This window comes from Piliocolobus tephrosceles, chromosome 18 (genome assembly GCF_002776525.5).
Source record: "Piliocolobus tephrosceles isolate RC106 chromosome 18, ASM277652v3, whole genome shotgun sequence".
Lineage (NCBI taxonomy): Eukaryota > Metazoa > Chordata > Mammalia > Primates > Cercopithecidae > Piliocolobus > Piliocolobus tephrosceles.
Window position 1 is genome coordinate 68,591,072 of NC_045451.1, and position 18,345 is coordinate 68,609,416.

The following is an 18,345-nucleotide window of genomic DNA, read 5'->3' on the forward strand; positions in this document are numbered from 1 at the left end:
TGATGAAGGTATCACAACACAGGTGTCTTAATTCCATCTAAAGGGGTTTTGCTCTCTCTGATACCTTTATTTGGTGCTTTGAAGCTTGCCAAACATTGAAGACAACATAAAGCAATGATTTGTTCTTTACAAAGGCAGATGTTACTTTTGTGTCATGTTACATTTGTCTTTTCTTCTGTTGTCAGGAAAACTGGGGAGTTCAAGAAGATTCCCTGTCCCCTCCCATTTCCCCAGGAAAACCATCAAGGCTGTACCTAATTGAAACAGCAGGGTAAATTTAGGAAGCAGAATGCAATTACCTGAGCTGGAACTCAGCCAAATCCTTGGAGTACTAGCCTCCAGCTAGAAAAGTGCCGTGAGATCTTCTAATATGCACAAAGTTCATGGCCTCTGATTCACTTCTTACTAGGAGGTTAAAAAAATAAGAGCCAGTAATTGCATACCTACTAAGTGCTGAGCACTCTAATGAAATAGTCTGCCTCCCTGTTTCTTAGAGCAGAGTTCACGGCAAGGCAGGTGTACTGGGTGCAGGTGTACTGGGTGCAGGTGTGGTGGCTGCAGTCAAGGCTGCACATGGCCTTCTATTACATATCCTGGGCTCCTTCCACATCGGGCCACTAGCCAACATAATAGCTCCTGAAGTGTAGCCCCTTCCATTTTACTGGATTTTAGTCATTGTGTGCAGCAAAGACCTAAAGACTTCATGCTTATCAGTGCCTTCCTAAAGCGTGTCTCATGCAATTTTGTTCTTCTCATAGGAGATAGCTTCCTATGGCTATAGAAATGGTGTTTATGTTCTCTCCTTTGGAGAATACCTGTGCTAATACCTAACTGGCTTTGGGAACTGCTGTGAGGGCACAGAATTGCAAAACAGGCACTGTACCAAGGTGATGCATGGTACAACAGCGTTGTGAACTGTAAGCCTTAAATGGTTTTGATGATAGCTCTTCCTTAGCTATTTTTTCCTGAATCTCTAAGTTAATGGGGAAAACATGCAAATAAAGATTTTAAAGAAGGCAATAGTTTGTTCTTAAAATGGAAAGCTTTACAAGTAATATTTTATGAGATTTCTTATCAGGATTTCATAATAATGAATTATTTTGAAATTTTGATGTTCATTAAAATGAAAATCCTAAAGTAGCATTAATATTTTATATCTAAAACTATGCTTTCCAAATGGCTGCAAAATTGCTGAATCTCATTTGCGTCACTGTAAAGGCTCTTATTTGGATTCATATAGGTTTATGAGTAGGCATTACAACATTTTTTAATATTAGATATTCTGATACAAGTATACAGTTGCTCATAAAGTTGATTTTAATGTGGTGACAATAAGATGCAAGATCAGCCTGAAATGTGGAGATGACTGTGCAGAATCAGCAGCTCTCTAGCGTACAACCACTTCTGATAAACAGATAATTTTTGCATTTGGTATGCACACTAAAAATATATTTGGAATTTGGTTCAATAATCCTGGTAAGAAATGAGGCGTTTTATTATAATAGCTTCCTGATGTTGTCTCCTTTTTTTTAAGTACATTATGAGCTGTGCATATATGGGCATTCTCTTCTTACCTTGTGGTACTGATAATGTATTTTTATGTCTTAAAAGCCATATGTAATTTTAATAGATTTATTGAAATATCACTCACATAATTTATCCGTATTTAAAGTGTACAATACAATAGTTTTTAGTTTATTCACAGAGTTATGTAACCATGACCATAATCAGATTTAAAATATCTTCAACATCCACCAAAAGACCCAGTACCCATTAATAGTCATTCTTCATTTTGTCTTGTTACTGGTGGAGGTTGTCCACGTTCTTGGTGTCTTGAACAAAGATTTGGACAAAACGCACAAACAAAGCAAGGAAAGAATGAAGCAACAAAAGCAGAGATTTATTGAAAATGAAAGCACTCTCCACAGGATGGGAGCATTCCGAGCAAGTGGCTCAAGATCCTCATGACTGAATTTTCTGGGGTTTAAAATACCCTCTAGAGATTTCCCATTGGTTACCTGGTGTACACCCTATGTAAGTGAAGTAGTGGCCCATGATCAGTCTGATTGGTTGTGGGAGGGGACCAATCAGAGGCTGAAGTGAAGATACAAAGTTACACCCTCTACAAACATCTGATTGGTTGCAGAAAGTGACCAATCAGAGACTGAAGTGCAGTTAGAAAGTTATACTCCTATGCAAATGAAAGCTTGGCCCAAGACCAGCCTGATTAGTTGTGGGAGGTGACCAATCAGAGGTACTTTCAATTTTTCATCTGCCACCCAGAACAAGTGGGGAGAGGCAGTGTGCAAAGGAAGTAGTTTCTGGTCCTTTTGTCACTTGGGTGTGGAAAGTTGAGATTTTCCTTTTGATTTAGTTCTAGGAAGTCAGCATGATTTCGCCTTAGGTTCCCTGCCTCTAGACTCTATTCTCCTGACTTACTCTGGCCACCACTCCTAGCCCTAGGCAACCATTAATTTGCTTGTCGTCTCCAGGCACCCACCACCTTGCCCGGCAATTTTTTTTTTTTTTTTTTGTACTTTTAGTAGAGACGGGGTTTCGCTGTGTTAGCCAGAATGGTCTTGACCTCCTGACCTCCTGATCCGCCCGCCTCGGCCTCCCAAAGTGCTGGGATTACAGGCGTGAGCCACCACACCGAGCCAATCCCTTGTACTTTCAAATGAATTTGAGAATCATCTTATCAATTTCATTCAAAAAGTTTCAGCTGGAGTATTGATAGGGCTTGTGTTGAATCTGTAGACTGGTTTGGGTGAAGGGTTATTGCTATTTTAAGATCATCAGAATTTGTGATCTGTGAATGTGGGATGTCTTTCCTTTTATTGAAATCTTTTAAAATTTCCTTTAATAGTGTTTGTAGTTTTCAGAGTATAAGTTCTATTCTTCATTTGTTAAATTTATTCCTAAGTATTTTATTTTGAAGTTTTTTTAAATAGAATTGCTTTCTTAATTTTATTTTTGGATTGTTCATTTCTAGCTTGTAGAAATGCAATTGATTTTGTGTATTGATCTTGTATCCTGAGATCTTGATGAACTTTCTTATTAGCTCTAATTGGTTTTTTGATGGATCCATAGGATTTTCTTTATACAAAATTGTGTTGTCTTCAAGTAGGGTATCCAGATTCCTATTTTTCCAGCCTAGGTGAATTTTACTACTTTTCTTGCTAGTTTGCCATGGCTAAAACCTCCAGTACAATGTTGAATAGAAGCGAAAATAACAGAAGTGCTTGTCTTGTTCCTCATCTTAGGAGGAAAGCTTTCAGTCTTTCAGCATGATGTTGGCTGTGGTGTTTTGTAAGTGCTTGTTTTTAGGAAGAAAGTTCCTTTTTCGTTCTAGGTTGTTGAATGTTTTTATCAAGAAATGCTGCTGGGTTTTAGCAAATCCTTTTTCTCTATCAGATTATTACATAGTTTCTATCCTATATTCTGGCATATTATATTGATTAATTTTGGGATGTTAAAACAACCTAGCAGTCCTGGAACACATCTCACTAGGGCATGGTGTATAATCTTTTTTTATATGTTGCCATGTAGCAATGAAACATTATACAAAGTTAGTGGGATATATGATGCCTTGAATTCTGAAATCTTAAAATTATACAGAATCATGCCCTATTATTATGATGCCAATGTAAAAACAAAATAATACAGTGAAAAAGAGATAAAGCCCTTCTAAACTTACATGTGCTGTATAATGGATAAATTGAATACAAAATCCAAGACTGTCCTGTATTATTACTTGGACAACAGGAAATAAGTCAGCAATTTCTTTAAATATTAAAGTTTATAATATGGCCTCCTAAATTAAAAGTTATTCCTATTTTTAAAAATAGTATTTTCCTTATTAATTTGTGTAGTCTCACATTGCTTACCACTCCCAAATTTAGATTTTTAATGAAGATTTATTAAATAGTGTGATTGAAATAATAACAATGACAGAGCACAAATTAGAATTGTTTTCGGAATTATGTTCTGCTGAATAAAGACAGATGCATGTGCTTTGGTTGAGAGGTGTGTGGGATTCAGAATTAACCTTTCATTTTAAACATGTGGGAACACAATTTGGACTTTCCTCCAAAGTAATATCATTCTTCTTAAGATACAGTTGACTTCTAAAAGTTATTTATATGTAGTGGCTACCTTAGTTTTCTCTGATAAGAATGTTGAATCTGTTTTTCCACTTGAAAAGTGATTCCACTGAAGCCTGTTCTTACCTTCCAAGGAAAACAAAACTGACTTTGACCTGAAACATGTTAAGAGAAAAATTTTCTGCTTCTATCACAAGAATTACTTGACTTTTTTTGACCTATAATTTCATTCATATAATGAAGATAATAATAATGTTTTTCTCACTGAGTAAATATAGGGACTGCATTAGTTAATGTACATAAAGAATTTATCACAACGCTTACCACATTCTAAGAATTTAATTAATGTTAGCTATTATTATTATTGTTATTAGGCACTACATTGTGATAGACTTGCTAGAATTAATTAGCTGCTAATGGTAAACCTCTAATAGCTAAAATGATTGATATCCTAGATGGGGAAAGTTAGTTGTATGTCCACTGTTAAATTCAAAAAATGTTTGCAAAATACATTGGTTCTCAGTGTTAGAGTAAGCAGTACCAGGCTGTTCTTTTTGGCAGCAATTTGCTTCCTTGTTTGTGATGATATGTTACACAGATAGAGACAAAAATATTAACTCTGTTTATTCTGGTGGTTGGGCATGCATCCCGTACATTTCAACCTGTGTCATTATATTAAAAAGCAAGTTAAAGCAAAAGGGGGTTAGGACATAGTCCTCTTGTTCCACTTCAGTTTGCACTTTGATCTCACAAATTACTCTTCTCTGATTTTGTTGCTAGTATTTTTATGCTGACTTTAAAGAATCAATAATAATGAAACATCTACGGAACGATTTATATCTTGGTCAATGATAATTATTGGCTTTGGGATCAAAGGCTTATTTGAGATCAATTAATACCTGAAAACCTCTGTTCCTTCTTAGTAAGAAGCAACAGAATATGGAAGCGATGGGAGGACTGGAGAATTGTACTAAGAACCTGTTTGTTATTCATGGAAGATATTTAGTTTTTAAATCTCCTACAGGTTTTAGAAGAAAGCTGGCATAGCATTTTGAAAGGGTATCCAGGAGACAAATGGGCCTATAAGTTTGGAGGGAGAGAGAATGTTTCTTTCTGAATATGAGATAGATTGAAATTTCTATTCTAAAGGTGGTATACACCTGATGTTACAATTAAAGTAGTATCGCAAGGTTCAGAGCATACAGCTCAGCATGGGATCTAACGTTTTCTGGCTGTCAAACTCTTTTTCTTGGGTTCTTTTCCAGATTCCAGTGATAGATCAGTTATTCTAAATAGTAAGGAACATTTTTGAGGGCTAAGTACGAGGCACAGAGAATGTCTTGGCTTCATCATCTTGTTTGTTCTTTATATGAAAACTGCGAAATAGGTACTTTAAAAAAATCTCTATTTTACAAATAAACAAATTTTGTGAATATTTAGGTTTAAGAACTTTTGCATATATTCAGAGATAGTAAAGGACTGAAGGAAGTATTAGAGCCTTAAGCTGCTAGCCACCTGAACATGGTTCTAGGATTTATAGCATTAAACCAGGGGAATCTAGGCATCTTAAAAGCTTTGAAGATTATATAAGCCTTTAATATTTACTGAAAAAATTTACACCATTAGTAGAAAGTTTGACTTTCATGTTCTTGGAGGAAACTGGTCTCACAGTCATTATCTTAAGTGAAATAACTTAGAAAAACAAAAACTACACGTTTTCACTTACAAGTGGAGCTAAACAATGTGTACATATGGACATAGAAGAATAATAGACATTGGAGACCCTGAAAGGTGGGAGGGGGAAGGGGGTGAGTGATGAGAAATTGCCTATTGTGAACAGTGTACACGATTCAGGTGATGGGTACATTAAAAATCCAGACTTCATTGCTATGCAGTATATCCAAGGAGCAAAACTGCTCATGGACCCCTTAAATCCATTAAAATACAAAAATTAAAAAGACAGTGATATTCCAAAACTGGGCATACCATGGGTGAACACACCTTTAGCGGAACCAGTGACAGTTCTCATATTCGCATTATTTTTTACTGTTACGTTTGCTGATAGAGCAGAGGGTATGCATTTTATAACTTTCTCAAGAAAGATTACAGAAGTTAGTACTTATTGTATTTTTTAAAATAAACAGCAGAAATATACTTCTCACAGTTCTGGAGCCTGGAAGTCTGAGATCAGAGTGCCAACACGGTCGGGTTATGGTGAGGACCCTCTTCTGGGTTGCGGACTTTCCATCTTTTTTGTTGTGTCCTCACATGGCAGACAGAGGGGAAAAGAGCTGAGTCCTTTCCTTTTCTTAAAAAATGTTATTTTATTTTAAAAAATAAGACCAAAAAAGTAAATTGGCACATAATTGTACATATATATGAGGTATTGAGTGACATTTTGAAACATGTATACAGTGCATAATGATCAACTCAGGGATAATTAGCTTATCACCTCAAACATTTATCATTTTTTTTGTGCTGTTAATATTCCATGTCCTGTCTTCTATTAACAGGTATTTGCAACTATACAATAAATTATTGTTAGTTATAGTCACCCTACAGTACTGTAAAACACTGTAACTTTATTAATACTGATATCTGTCCCCAGTAACCACTATTCTGTCGACTTCTGAGGTCAACTGTTTGTTCTCTCTTACATGAATGAGAATGTGGTATTTGTCCTTCTGTGCCTGGCTTTTATCACTTAACATCATGTACTCTAGGCACATCTATGCTGCAGTGAATAACAAGGTAATAGTACTTTTGAAAAGGTGGTGAAAAAGATCTTTCATACCCTGATGGTAAAAATGTGAATTGTTACAAGCTTTTATGGAAAGCAGTTTGACAGTTTGTGTCAAATGCCTTTTAAAATGTGTGTTGTAAAAATTATTTTGGCCAGGCGCAGTGGTTCACGCCTATAATCCCAGCACTTTGGGAGGCTGAGGCGGGCAGATCACGAGCTCAGGAAATCCAGACCATCCTGGCTAACACGGTGAAACCCTGTCTCTACTAAAAATACAAAGAAAAATTAGCCAGGCATGGTTGCGGGCGCCTGTAGTCCCAGCTACTCTGTAGGCTGAGGCAGGAGAATTTTATGAACCCGGGAGGTGGAGCTTGCAGTGAGCCGACATCGCGCACCACTACATTCTAGCCTGGGCAACAAACTGAGACTCCATCTCAAAAAAAAAAAAATATATATATATATATATTATTGATATATAAGTGTATATTTGGGGGTACATGTGATAATTTAATACATGTACACAATTTGTAAAAATTGAAGCAATGTAATTGAGAATCCATCACCTTATTTATAGTCTTTTCTTTATGCTAGAAAAATTTGAATTGTTATCTTCTAGATATTTTGAAATATACAGTAGATTTTGCAAACTGTGGTCACCCCGTTGATCTTCAAGCACTAGATTTTATTTCTAATACATGTATATTTGTACCCATGAATCCACTTCTGTTCATCCTGCACCCCCACACCCCCTACCCATCCCAGCCTTTGGTAACTATTAATCTACTCTCTAGCTTCATGAAATCCACTATTTTAGCTCCAACATAAGAGTGAGAATACACAGTACTTGTTTTTCTGTCCTTGGCTTATTTCAGTTAACATAAGGCCTTCCAGTACCATCCATGTTGCTGCAAATACAGGATTTCATGCTTTTTTGTGGCTGAATAATATTCCATAATGTAATATGAGATACTGTGTTTGTGTGTGTGTGTATCACATTTTCTTTATTTACTTATTTATTGATGGACACTTAGGATGACTCCATATTTTGGCAATTATGAATCGTGCTGCAATAAACATAGGAGTGCAGATTTTTCTTTGATATATTGATTTCCTTTCTTTTGGATATATACCAAGTAGTGGGATTGCTGGATAATGTGGTAGTTCTATTTTTAGTTTTTTTGAGAAACCTCAATGCAATTTTTCGTAGGGGCTATACTAATTTATATTCCCACCAACACTGTCCAAGGGTTCCCCTTTCTCCACATGCTCACCAGTATCTGTTACTCCCTGTCATTTTGATAAAAGCCATTGTAAGTGGAGTAATGTGATAGCTCATTTTTGTTTTGACTTGCATTTCTCAGATGATTAGTGAGGTTGAACATTTTTTTTCATGTACATGTTGGCAATTTTCATGTCTTACGGGAAAATTCATTAGAGGCTCTTAAAACAGAATGGGTCAAGCAGAGGAAAGAATCAGTGAATCTAAAGACATCTACTTGAATGTCCAGTTTTAAATTGGACTATTTGTATTTTTGCTTATTTGACCTTCTTATATAGTCTGATTATTAGTCCTCTGTCAAATGGATAGTTTGCAAATATTTTCTCCCATTCCGTGGACTCCCTTCACTTTGTTGATTGTTTCCTTTGCTGTGTAGAAGCCTTTCAGCTTAATGTAGTCCCATTTGTCTGTTTTTGTTTTGGTTGCTCTTGAGGTCGTACACAAAAAAATCTTTGCCCAGACCAATGTTCTGGAGTGTTTCACCAGTGTTTTCTTTTAGTAGTTTCGTAGTTGCGGGTCCTAGATTTAAATCTTTGGTCTATTTTGATTTGACTTCTGTAGATGTTGAAACAGAGGAGGCTAGTTTCCTTTTTCTGCATATGGTTCTCCTGTTTTCCCAGCAGCAGTTATTGAAGAGACTGTCCTTTCTTTGTTGTACACTCTTGGCACCTTTGTCAAAGACAAGTTGGCTACAAATGCATAGATTTATTACTGAGTTCTCTGTTCTGTTGCATTGATCTGTGTGTCTGTTTTTATGTTGGTACCATGCTGTTTTGGTTACTAAAGCTTTATACTACATTTTGAAATCAGGTAGTATGATGCCTCCAGCTTTTTTATTTTTGCTCAGGCTTGTTTTGGCTATTTGGAATCTTTTCTGGTTCCATATAAATTGTAGCATTATATTTTCTATTTCTGTTAAGAATAGCATTAGTATTTTGATAGAGATTCCACTGAATTTGTAATTTTTGGGTAGTACTGTCATTTTAAAAATTATTGAAACAAATGATAACAGAAATACAACATACCTAAACCTATGGGATTTTCTTCTTAATTTCTTATTGGTTATTCACTAGCATGTTTTTAAATTTCCATGTGTTTTTGTATTTTCTGAGGTTCCTTTTGTTATTGATTTCTAGTTTTATTCCATTGAGGTCAGAAAAGATACTTCATATTATTTCCACTCTTTTGAATTTGTTGGGACCTGTTTTCTGGCCTAAGATATGTTCTGTTCTGGATAATGAATGTTCTATGTACTATGAAAAGAAAGTGTATTCCATAGCATTTGGGTGAAATGTTCCGTAGACGTTAGTTATTTGGCATAGTGTGTAGTTTAATGCTTCTCTGTTGACTTTCTGTGCGAATGATTGGTCTGTTGATGTTCCCTACTATGACTGTATTAGAGTCTATCTCTCTCTTTAGATCTATTAATGTTTGCTTTATATACTTGGGAGCTCTGGTGTTGGGTGTATATTATTTATAATTGTTTTATCCTCTTAACAATCCCTTTATCATTATCTAATTATCTTTTTTGTTTTTACAGTCTTTGATTTGCTCTCTATTTTATCTGAAATAAACATAGATAATCCTCCTCGTTTTTGTTTTCCAGTTAGATGGAATATCTTTTTCCGCCCACTTCACTTTGTCTTACCTATGTGTGTGCCTTTATAGTTGAGGTGGATTTCTTGTAGGAAGAATTTGTGTCTTGGTTCTTTGTATGTTCAGCCTTTCTATGCCTTTTAGTTGGATAATTTGGTTCATTTACATTCAATGTCATTATTAAGTAAAGACTTACTACTGCCATTTTGTTGCTTAATTTCTGGTTGTTTTGTAGCTCTTCTCTTTCTTTCTACCTTTCTGAATACTGTAGTTAAGTGATTTTCTCTGGTCACATGTTTTAATTTGTTGTTTTTTGTATTTAATGAATCTATTAAAGGTTTTGCATTGTTACAATTAGGCTTATAAAATATATAGATATAAGTCATTTTAAAGAGATGACAACTTATCTTCGATGACAAAAGTACAGAAAAATGGAAAAAAATGCTTTTATGCTTTAACTCCATCCCCTCACATTTTGGATTTATGTGGTTTCAATTTGCCTATTTTTATATTGCCTGTCTCTTAACAGGTTGCCATAACTATTACTGTTTTTGAAAGGTTTGTCTTTTGGGCTTCATAATAGTTACAAGTGGATTGCACACCACAGCTATATATAGTGTTAGAATATTCTGGATTTGTCTGTATATTTAATATTATCCGTGGGTTTTATATACTTTTACATGTTTTCTTGTTGCGCATTAGTGTTTTTTTTTTTTCCTTTCGTATTGAAGAATTACCTTTAGCATTTATTGTAAGATAGATCTAATAGTGATGAATTTTCTCAACTTTTGTTTGTCTGGGTAAGACTTTATCTGACCTTTATTTTTCTATGGATAGCTTCAGTGGCTACAGTATTCTTGGATGGCAATTTAAAAAAAATTTCCACACTTTGAAATTGTCTTCTTAAACATTCGTGTTTTCACTTAGGTCTGTTGCCATATGAACCCTGGTTCCTTTATATGTTATTTGCTGCTTTTCTCTTGCTACTTTTAGGATGCTCTCTTTGTCTTTGACCTTTGAGAGTCTAATCATTATAACTTTTGGGGTAGTCTTATTTGAGTTGAATCTGTTTGGTGTTCTCTGACCTTTCTGTCCCTGGATATTTATCTCTTTCATGTTTTGGAAAGTTTTCTGTAATTTTTTTTTTTTTTTTTGAATAAGTTTTTTGCCCCTTGCTGTTGCTCAGCTACCTCTTGAGCACCAATAATTCTTAAATTTGATATTTTAAGGTATTTTTCAGTATTTTGTAGACAATCTTTGTTCCTTTTCATTTTTTTTCTTTTTACCCCTCTGACTGTAAATTTTCAAATAGCTGTCTTCACATTCACTGATTGTTTCCTTTGCTTGACCCATTTGGTTGTTAAGAGCCTCTAATGAAATTTTTTTTTTTTTTTTTGAGACAGGGTCTCATTCTGTCGCCCAAGCTGGAATGCAGTGACACCATCGCGGCTCACTGCAAGCTCCGCCTCCCGGATTCACGTCATTCTCCTGCCTCAGCCTCCCGAGTAGCTGGGACTACAGGCGCCGCCACCACACCCGGCTAATGTTTTGTATTTTTAGTAGAGACGGGGTTTCACAGTGTTAGCCAGGATGGTCCCCATCTCCTGGGCTCGTGATCTGTCCTCCTTGGCCTCTCATAGTGCTGTGATTACAGGCGTTAGCCACTGCGCCCGGCCCCTAATGAATTTTTTAATTCAGCAAATGTATTTCTTAGTTTCAAGATTTCTGTTTTTTTTTTAAATTTGTTAATTTTTTTAAACTTTCTCTGATAAGTTTCTGAATTGCTTTTCTGTGGCTTCTTAGAGATCAGTGAATTTCCTTAAAATGGCTATTTTGAGTTTTTGGTTATAAAGTTCAGGTATCACCATCTTGTTCAAATCAGTCACAGGTTCCTTGCTTTGTCCATTTGTAGAGGCTGTGGTTCCTCATTTGTTTTTGTTTCTTGTGGATGTATGTCTATGTCTTTGCACTAAAGGGTTGGTTATTCCAGTCTTCCCAGTCTGGCTTGTTTTGGTTTTTATTGGACATGTTTGCTTAGAGCTTCTTTGTAATTTACCTGTTGATTTCCTTTTTTTTTCCTCTGCTAGGTTACTGCCTAATTTTTGGCACTAGGTGACACCTTAAGCCAAGGTTTGCCTCAGTTATAGGAAGCAATGAGAGTGCTACTTTCCCTGAATTTGCAAGGTCCCAGAAGGGATATACTGGTAGTGTGGGAAGGCTGGTTAAGGGTTTGTGCAGAAAGGACGAACATTCTCCTACAGTGAGATGCTGCTTAACAGCCACTCTGATTTGGCATCCCTTTGGCCAAGTTACAGAGAAAGTCTCTAATGCTGGGGCAGCAGTCCTGCCGCCCCCTACCTTTGTCTCTGTCCTTAGGGATATTTATCCCTTCAGGCACTTTCGATGCTTCCTTTGAGTTGGGGAAGGGACAGATTTCCTGCCAGGCAATCCAAAATAGTGGGGAAATTGTTTACCCACTTTGACCTCATTTTTTCCAATGTAGAAATTATGAGTCAGAGGAAAGTTTCCGGATACTTTCTGCTGGGCAGATTGGGGATTGGGGTTTCACAGATACTGAAGTTTGGTTTTCTTCCCTCTGCTCAGAAATTTTTCATGTCTCTGACTCCTGGAATAGTCTCATCCTCATATTTGAGTTCTCGGGTATTGCTGGTGATAATCTCTGTGCTGTTTGTTTGTTTATGTATTTATGTATGTATATATGTATGTATTTATTTATTTATTTTTTGTGGGAGTGAGTGAAGCCAACTTGCTTCTATGCCACCATTTCAGAACTGGCAACAATACATGTTATTTTTTTTATTAGTAATTTCTAATAGTTTAACTTATGAAAAAGTAAAGGTTTTAATTATGAAAACTTTTATCTTAGTATTATATGTAATGGAAGCAAACGTCAGTGTTCAATAATGGGGGCTGTTTCAGTAAACTTGTTTATGTATGATATATATTAGGGTTTCTCAACCTTGGTGCTGTTGAGATATTGGCACCTGCTAATTGTTTGTGGTGGGGGCTATCCTGCACATTTTAGGATGTTTAGCAGTGTCCCTAGCCTCTGCTTTCTAGGTGCCAATAGCACTACCTTTTAGTAGCCTAATTCTGCTGCGATACACCAGGAGTCATACTGAAAATATTTAACAACCCTTCAGCACAGGCTCGGAACTGACCAGCTTAACTGAGCGGGGTAAACAGAATAGTGGCCGCGAGTGCAATATCCCTTTAACCCAAGTTAGCATGAGAAATGGCTACACACCCAGGCACCTTGTGTTAGAGACCTAGCTTGCTGTAGTAACCTGTAGCTGGAGGAGAGCACAATTAGGTGTCTGGGAAATCCACTGGAGAGACCAGCACCAGGGAGAGAACCTACTGTTCTGAGTGTTCCAGATAACTTCAGCCTTTAACACCCCACAGGGAGATGGAAGGTGGGAGTTGGTCAACATGTGGAATGAAGGCTTCAAAGCATTGTCCTTAGATATTATTGGAAGGAGAACTTTTCCTTTTCTGATTTGGGTCCAGTGGTTGGGGACCTGCAAATTAACTGAAAGAGACAGATTAAATGCAGAAAAGGCAAAGTTTATTTTCTCATTTGCAGGCCAGAGTTCCCAGCAACAGAAAACTCACTAAATACCCAGAGATAAAGATTTATATTCCAAATTTAACAAAAGATTAGGAGGTGGTTTTAGGGCTTCAGTGGGAAAATGTAGAAAGTTCTATTGGGCTTTTTCATGGGGATGGCAACGGGCAGTTTGTCTACCTGGCAGCTGAATGAGGCACCTCCCTTACAGGGGAGTTAATGGCAACTATTTTTTTCTGGGAAAGCTGTGTTTTAGTCAAATACTTGAAGCTCAGATAAGATTTCTTTCTACATCTTCTTTTGCTCAAATGTTTTCACTTTAAAATTATCTTCATACCAGCTCTTGGGGTGTGAATGGGTCCCTGTATTTCCCCATGTAGAAGTTCCTTCAAAGAAAGAAAGTAGGTTGATTGCTGTGCAGAGACATTTGTGTTAAATATTGCAAGGTAAGAGATCTATAAAAGAGAGTGAATTTAGATTAGAACAAGGAAACAAAAAGAAAGCAAAGAATACTGCTTGGAACAAACTATAAACTCAGAGTCTGAGTCCAGAGGGCAGCCCGTTGAGATTTCTGGATGTTGGGTTTGAAGCGTCTTCAGTGATGACGGTAGTGTCACAGCCACGGTGACTTCCCGGAGCAGAATGTGGAAGAGGCAGGGATTCCAGTGGGCTTTCTGAGTGGCCCACATGGTGATGGTGATTCATCATTTGAAGTTATATCAAGTCATCCAGTTTCAGCTTGCACGGCTTTGGGAGTATGCTTAGAATTATTTCATGGGGGAATTTTTTTTTTTTTTTTTTGAGACGGAGTCTCGCTCTGTCGCCCGGGCTGGAGTGCAGTGGCCTGATCTCAGCTCACTGCAAGCTCCGCCTCCCGGGTTTACGCCATTCTCCTGCCTCAGCCTCCCGAGTAGCTGGGACTACAGGCGCCAGCCACCTCACCCGGCTACCTTTTTGTATTTTTTAATAGAGACGGGGTGGGAATTTTTTTTTAATGTTTCCAGTTAAGGACACATGTACTAAAATAGATTTATTAGAAGAAATTTGTTTAAATTTCCTTGACAAGAAAACAGCTTTTGGCTTCTAGTATATTCCTATCAATTGAGTCAAATGTTAAAATTTTTAGTGAACTCTATTCATGTTGGGGACTTGCGGTGTAAGTAAACCTAAAATTATAATGTTTATAAAGTTTTTTATATGGTAAAAATTTAATTAGTGTCAGATGAGAGTGAGAGAGTAGAATTCTACGGAAATTGAAATCTAAAATGAACACTCTTTAAGGATAGGTGGATGGTTTTAATAATTTTAAGTAATATGAATTCAGTGATGATAATGAATATTTGCTGAGTGCGTGGCAATACCATCAAGTTCTGTTGCATCAAGTGCTGTGGCTGTTGTGATATTAGAAGGCCTAACCACAAGGTGAGCGAATCTGCAGAAGCTTCATGGAAGGAACAGCGTTTGAGAAACACCGTGAAAATTCCAGCAGGCAGACAGGGGAGCCACTGCAAGTGGGATGAAGAGATAAGGAAAGGCAAAGATGGCGGGAAGTCTGGGGAGAGGCACTGTGGCTTCGTAAACCGAGCCTGGGGTTTGGAACTGGATATACTGGAGTTTGTTCTTCTGACACTTACTAGCCAAGTACCCACAAGTGTTCCCCCTCTTGGAAATGGAGAAAATATCTCCCTCACAGAACATTTGTGAGTACTCAGTGGAAAAGTTTCTGGTGCATAAGTACCCAATAAAGGTTACCTTGTTCCATTTTCTAAAAACAATGGGTCTTTGAGTATTTCAGGAACAAAGACTAAAAGAGAAATTCATTTAGGGACTTTTTACAGAGATCTTTTAAAAACACAGAATTATGTTACTCTTGAGCAAGGAGTAATTTGATTAAGTCAGTGAAAAGCAGAGATCATAGAGTTATATGTTAATATATTAGTATTAAGAAACAACGGTCCATGGTTATATTGCTTTATTGGAAGTTATTTAGAATATTTTGTATGCTGAGTATCATGAATATTTTGTCTCAATTATTAGTGGCCTCCAAATTAATAATGGCGCATTCCTGTGTGTTTTTGACATTAAATTAAGTTATTCTTTGTTCTTTGATAGTAACTCAACTTCCATTCCTAATTACGTTCTACCCAGGCTAATACGAGCCCTAGTTTGTAATCTTTTGCTACCCAGTAGTGGGGCACCCTTTTTTGAAGCTGCCTAGACATGGCTGAAGACACACTGGCAGTGGGAAAAAGCTGGCAAGGCATAACAGATGTATTCTAGTTATTATCCAGATTTATCTGTCTCTCCCAGAAAGTGTGATCATACTCTTTGCTTCCTTTTCTGTGCCCACCCTTCCCGCTTTGTTACTCTTTCACTCTATCATTGTTATAATAAAGGAATGTTTTCCTAAAAGTAGAATTTTCATAAAATTTAAGTCCTGACTTATCATTCTAGTTCCTGGACACCTGTTTTCACTGTGATGCAGGAATTGCTTCTCATACCAAGTAGGAATAATCCTTTATTTAGACAGCTGTTCCATATGGACAATGTACATTACTAGACAATGGTGTTCACTATTTGGAATCCTTCTTAGTTCTTGAATTGGAAATAAGAATCGGCAAACATTGCCATGCTATGGCAGTCTCAGCATCATTTCACAGAGCATGTCTAAAGAAATAGTATTTTTGGCAGCTGAAAAATATTGCATAAGTAATGCTGCATACCAGTTAGTTGTATTAAAATATATATTATGTACAACTGTGTACTTGGCTTGAAAAGCTTCCTTGATAACATCATTTAACTTCTTACTGTTCTTTTCATGTTGTTGGTATAAATATCTAATATGTTTTTGTTCAAAACATCAATTAGGTTTCAGTTTAATCTTTATTAATACAGATCTGTTATTACAAGAAGACTGCTGAGCTATGATAATTTGCACAGCAGGAACAATAAAATATCTTCTTTCTGTTTCATTCTATTCCAGAATTCTTGGCTTTCTGTTATTCTTTTATACAACATACCAAAACTTTTTATGATATTTTTAAAAATTATGTTAAATATTTACAGCTCATATAAGCAAAAGCATTTTTTTCCCCCAAGGTGAACAAAATCGAAAGGCCAAAAATTGCAGGTAGATTGAAGAAGACATACATGAGTTACAGATCTCCACTTCTAATATCTTTCATTCTTTTTCTTTATGTAGCCAGGACTCCTCACTTCCTGCGGATTCAGAATGTGGAAGTTAACGCCGGCCAATTTGCTACCTTCCAGTGCAGTGCCATCGGCAGGACCGTGGCAGGAGACAGGCTCTGGTTACAGGTACAGTAACTCATTTTTACCTGTTGATGAGAGTCCAGCAGGAAGAAGAATACATTCACCCTGGAGGAGGAACCCAGAGAAACAGACTCAGATCCTAGTATAAGAGTTTCCCTCTTTGTTAATAAGTAGCCAGATTACTTAGTAATCTATAAAAGCTAATTATTTTTGTTTACACACCTTTTGTGAATTTCTTTTTTTTCCCTTTTGCTTATGCTTAATTATCTTGCTTGGAAGATCTGATTGTCAAATGACTTATATGGCAGTTTATTAAATTACAAAGTAGAGCACTCTTCTCCTAAGTCCTCCTCTTGAGAAAAATCTAAAGAGTCTCTCTCTCTCTCACACACACACACACACACACCACACCACACCATACTTCATAGGCCTTTTTGTCATTTGAATTTCCAAACTGTAAGCTTAAACTTAGAAATTAATAATACGTATTTTATTTTGAGTTTTTAATTAAATGTTTTGGTGTAATCATCAGTTGTGTGACTTGTTTTATATTTATTCAAATTCCACCATATGTGTTTTGCATGGCAGAGGGGTGCATGGATAGATCCATGCTCTCAAGAATCCTGACAGAATGAGAGGGATTAAATTACCTGTCCCTTCTAACCAGAACGCCACCCACTTCTTTAAGCTCTAGGTTTGAGGTTTCCCCCACCTGAGTATGCTCCAATTGCATTCTTGTTTCTTCCTTTTAAGCATTAATCTGGAGGCTGCTCATTTTTCATCTTGAGTGGTGTTGATTTTTTGTCCTTATCCTTCCTTGTTTTGTTTTGTGTGGGTGTCTTTTTTTAAAAACGTATTATCTATTTATTTTTAGTTTGCTACTGAGTTGAACTGTCCTTTGGGTTTTAACCCTTCTGTGTATGTGGTTGTGTTCCACACTGGCTTCCACTCCATTATGCGTGCTGGCCTTGTCTCTGCACGTGCCGTGTCTCCACCTCCTGTCATGCCTCGCAGTGTAATTATGATTGTGATGGGTGAGTTTGTGTGACACTCTGTGTACAATTTTTAAATCCTTTATTCCTTTTAATTACCGCAATGTAAATCAGTAGTTGTTTGCTTGGTTTTTATTTGTCTTAGAGATAGGGTCTCTCTCTGTTGCCCAGGCTGCAGTAGAGTGGTAACATCACGGCTCACTCAACCTCCTGGGATCAAGTGATCCTCCTCCCTCAGCATCCCAAGTAGTTGGTACTACAGGCACATGCCACCATGCTTGAGTAATTATTTTGTCATTTTTATAGGGATGGATTCTCCCTTGTTGCCCAGTCTGGTCTCAAACTCCTAGCCTCAAGTGATCCTCCTACCTTGGCCTCCTAAAGTGCTGGGATTACAGGTGTGAGCCACTGTGTGCAGCCCAGTAGTATTTTTATTCCTCTGTTTCTGGGGAAAATGGGAGATATTTGAATGTACTGTCCCAAGATTAATCAGCAGTGGATTGTCAGATGGGAAATGCATTCTGGAGGACTTCTTGTTGTTTTCTGTTAGGATGCTCCACCCCTCTGCCCAGTGTCACTCTCTTTTTTCATATCCTACTGTCCCTTTTAGAGACATTGCTGGCCAGGAAGTGTATACAGAGGATTACATTGTATATTCCAAGTTCATCTTTACTTTCTTCTTTGTACAAGTTTTGTAACTGTTAACTTAAGAACTTTTTGCAGCTTGTGAAAACTGTCTTCAGTATTCAATTTTTTTTTCTCTTTTTAAC

At 36.9% G+C, this 18,345-nt stretch overlaps 1 protein-coding gene across 2 annotated transcripts in view; it reads left to right on the top strand.

Moving 5' to 3' along the window:
• PTPRM (protein tyrosine phosphatase receptor type M) overlaps positions 1–18,345 on the top strand; it is an 846,383-nt gene that overhangs the window by 352,929 nt on the left and 475,109 nt on the right. For both annotated transcript variants that reach the window (XM_023228490.2, XM_023228491.2), the window contains exon 5: positions 16,513–16,628. In XM_023228490.2, the coding sequence (XP_023084258.1) occupies positions 16,513–16,628 (116 nt within the window). The remainder of the gene's footprint in view (positions 1–16,512; positions 16,629–18,345) is intronic.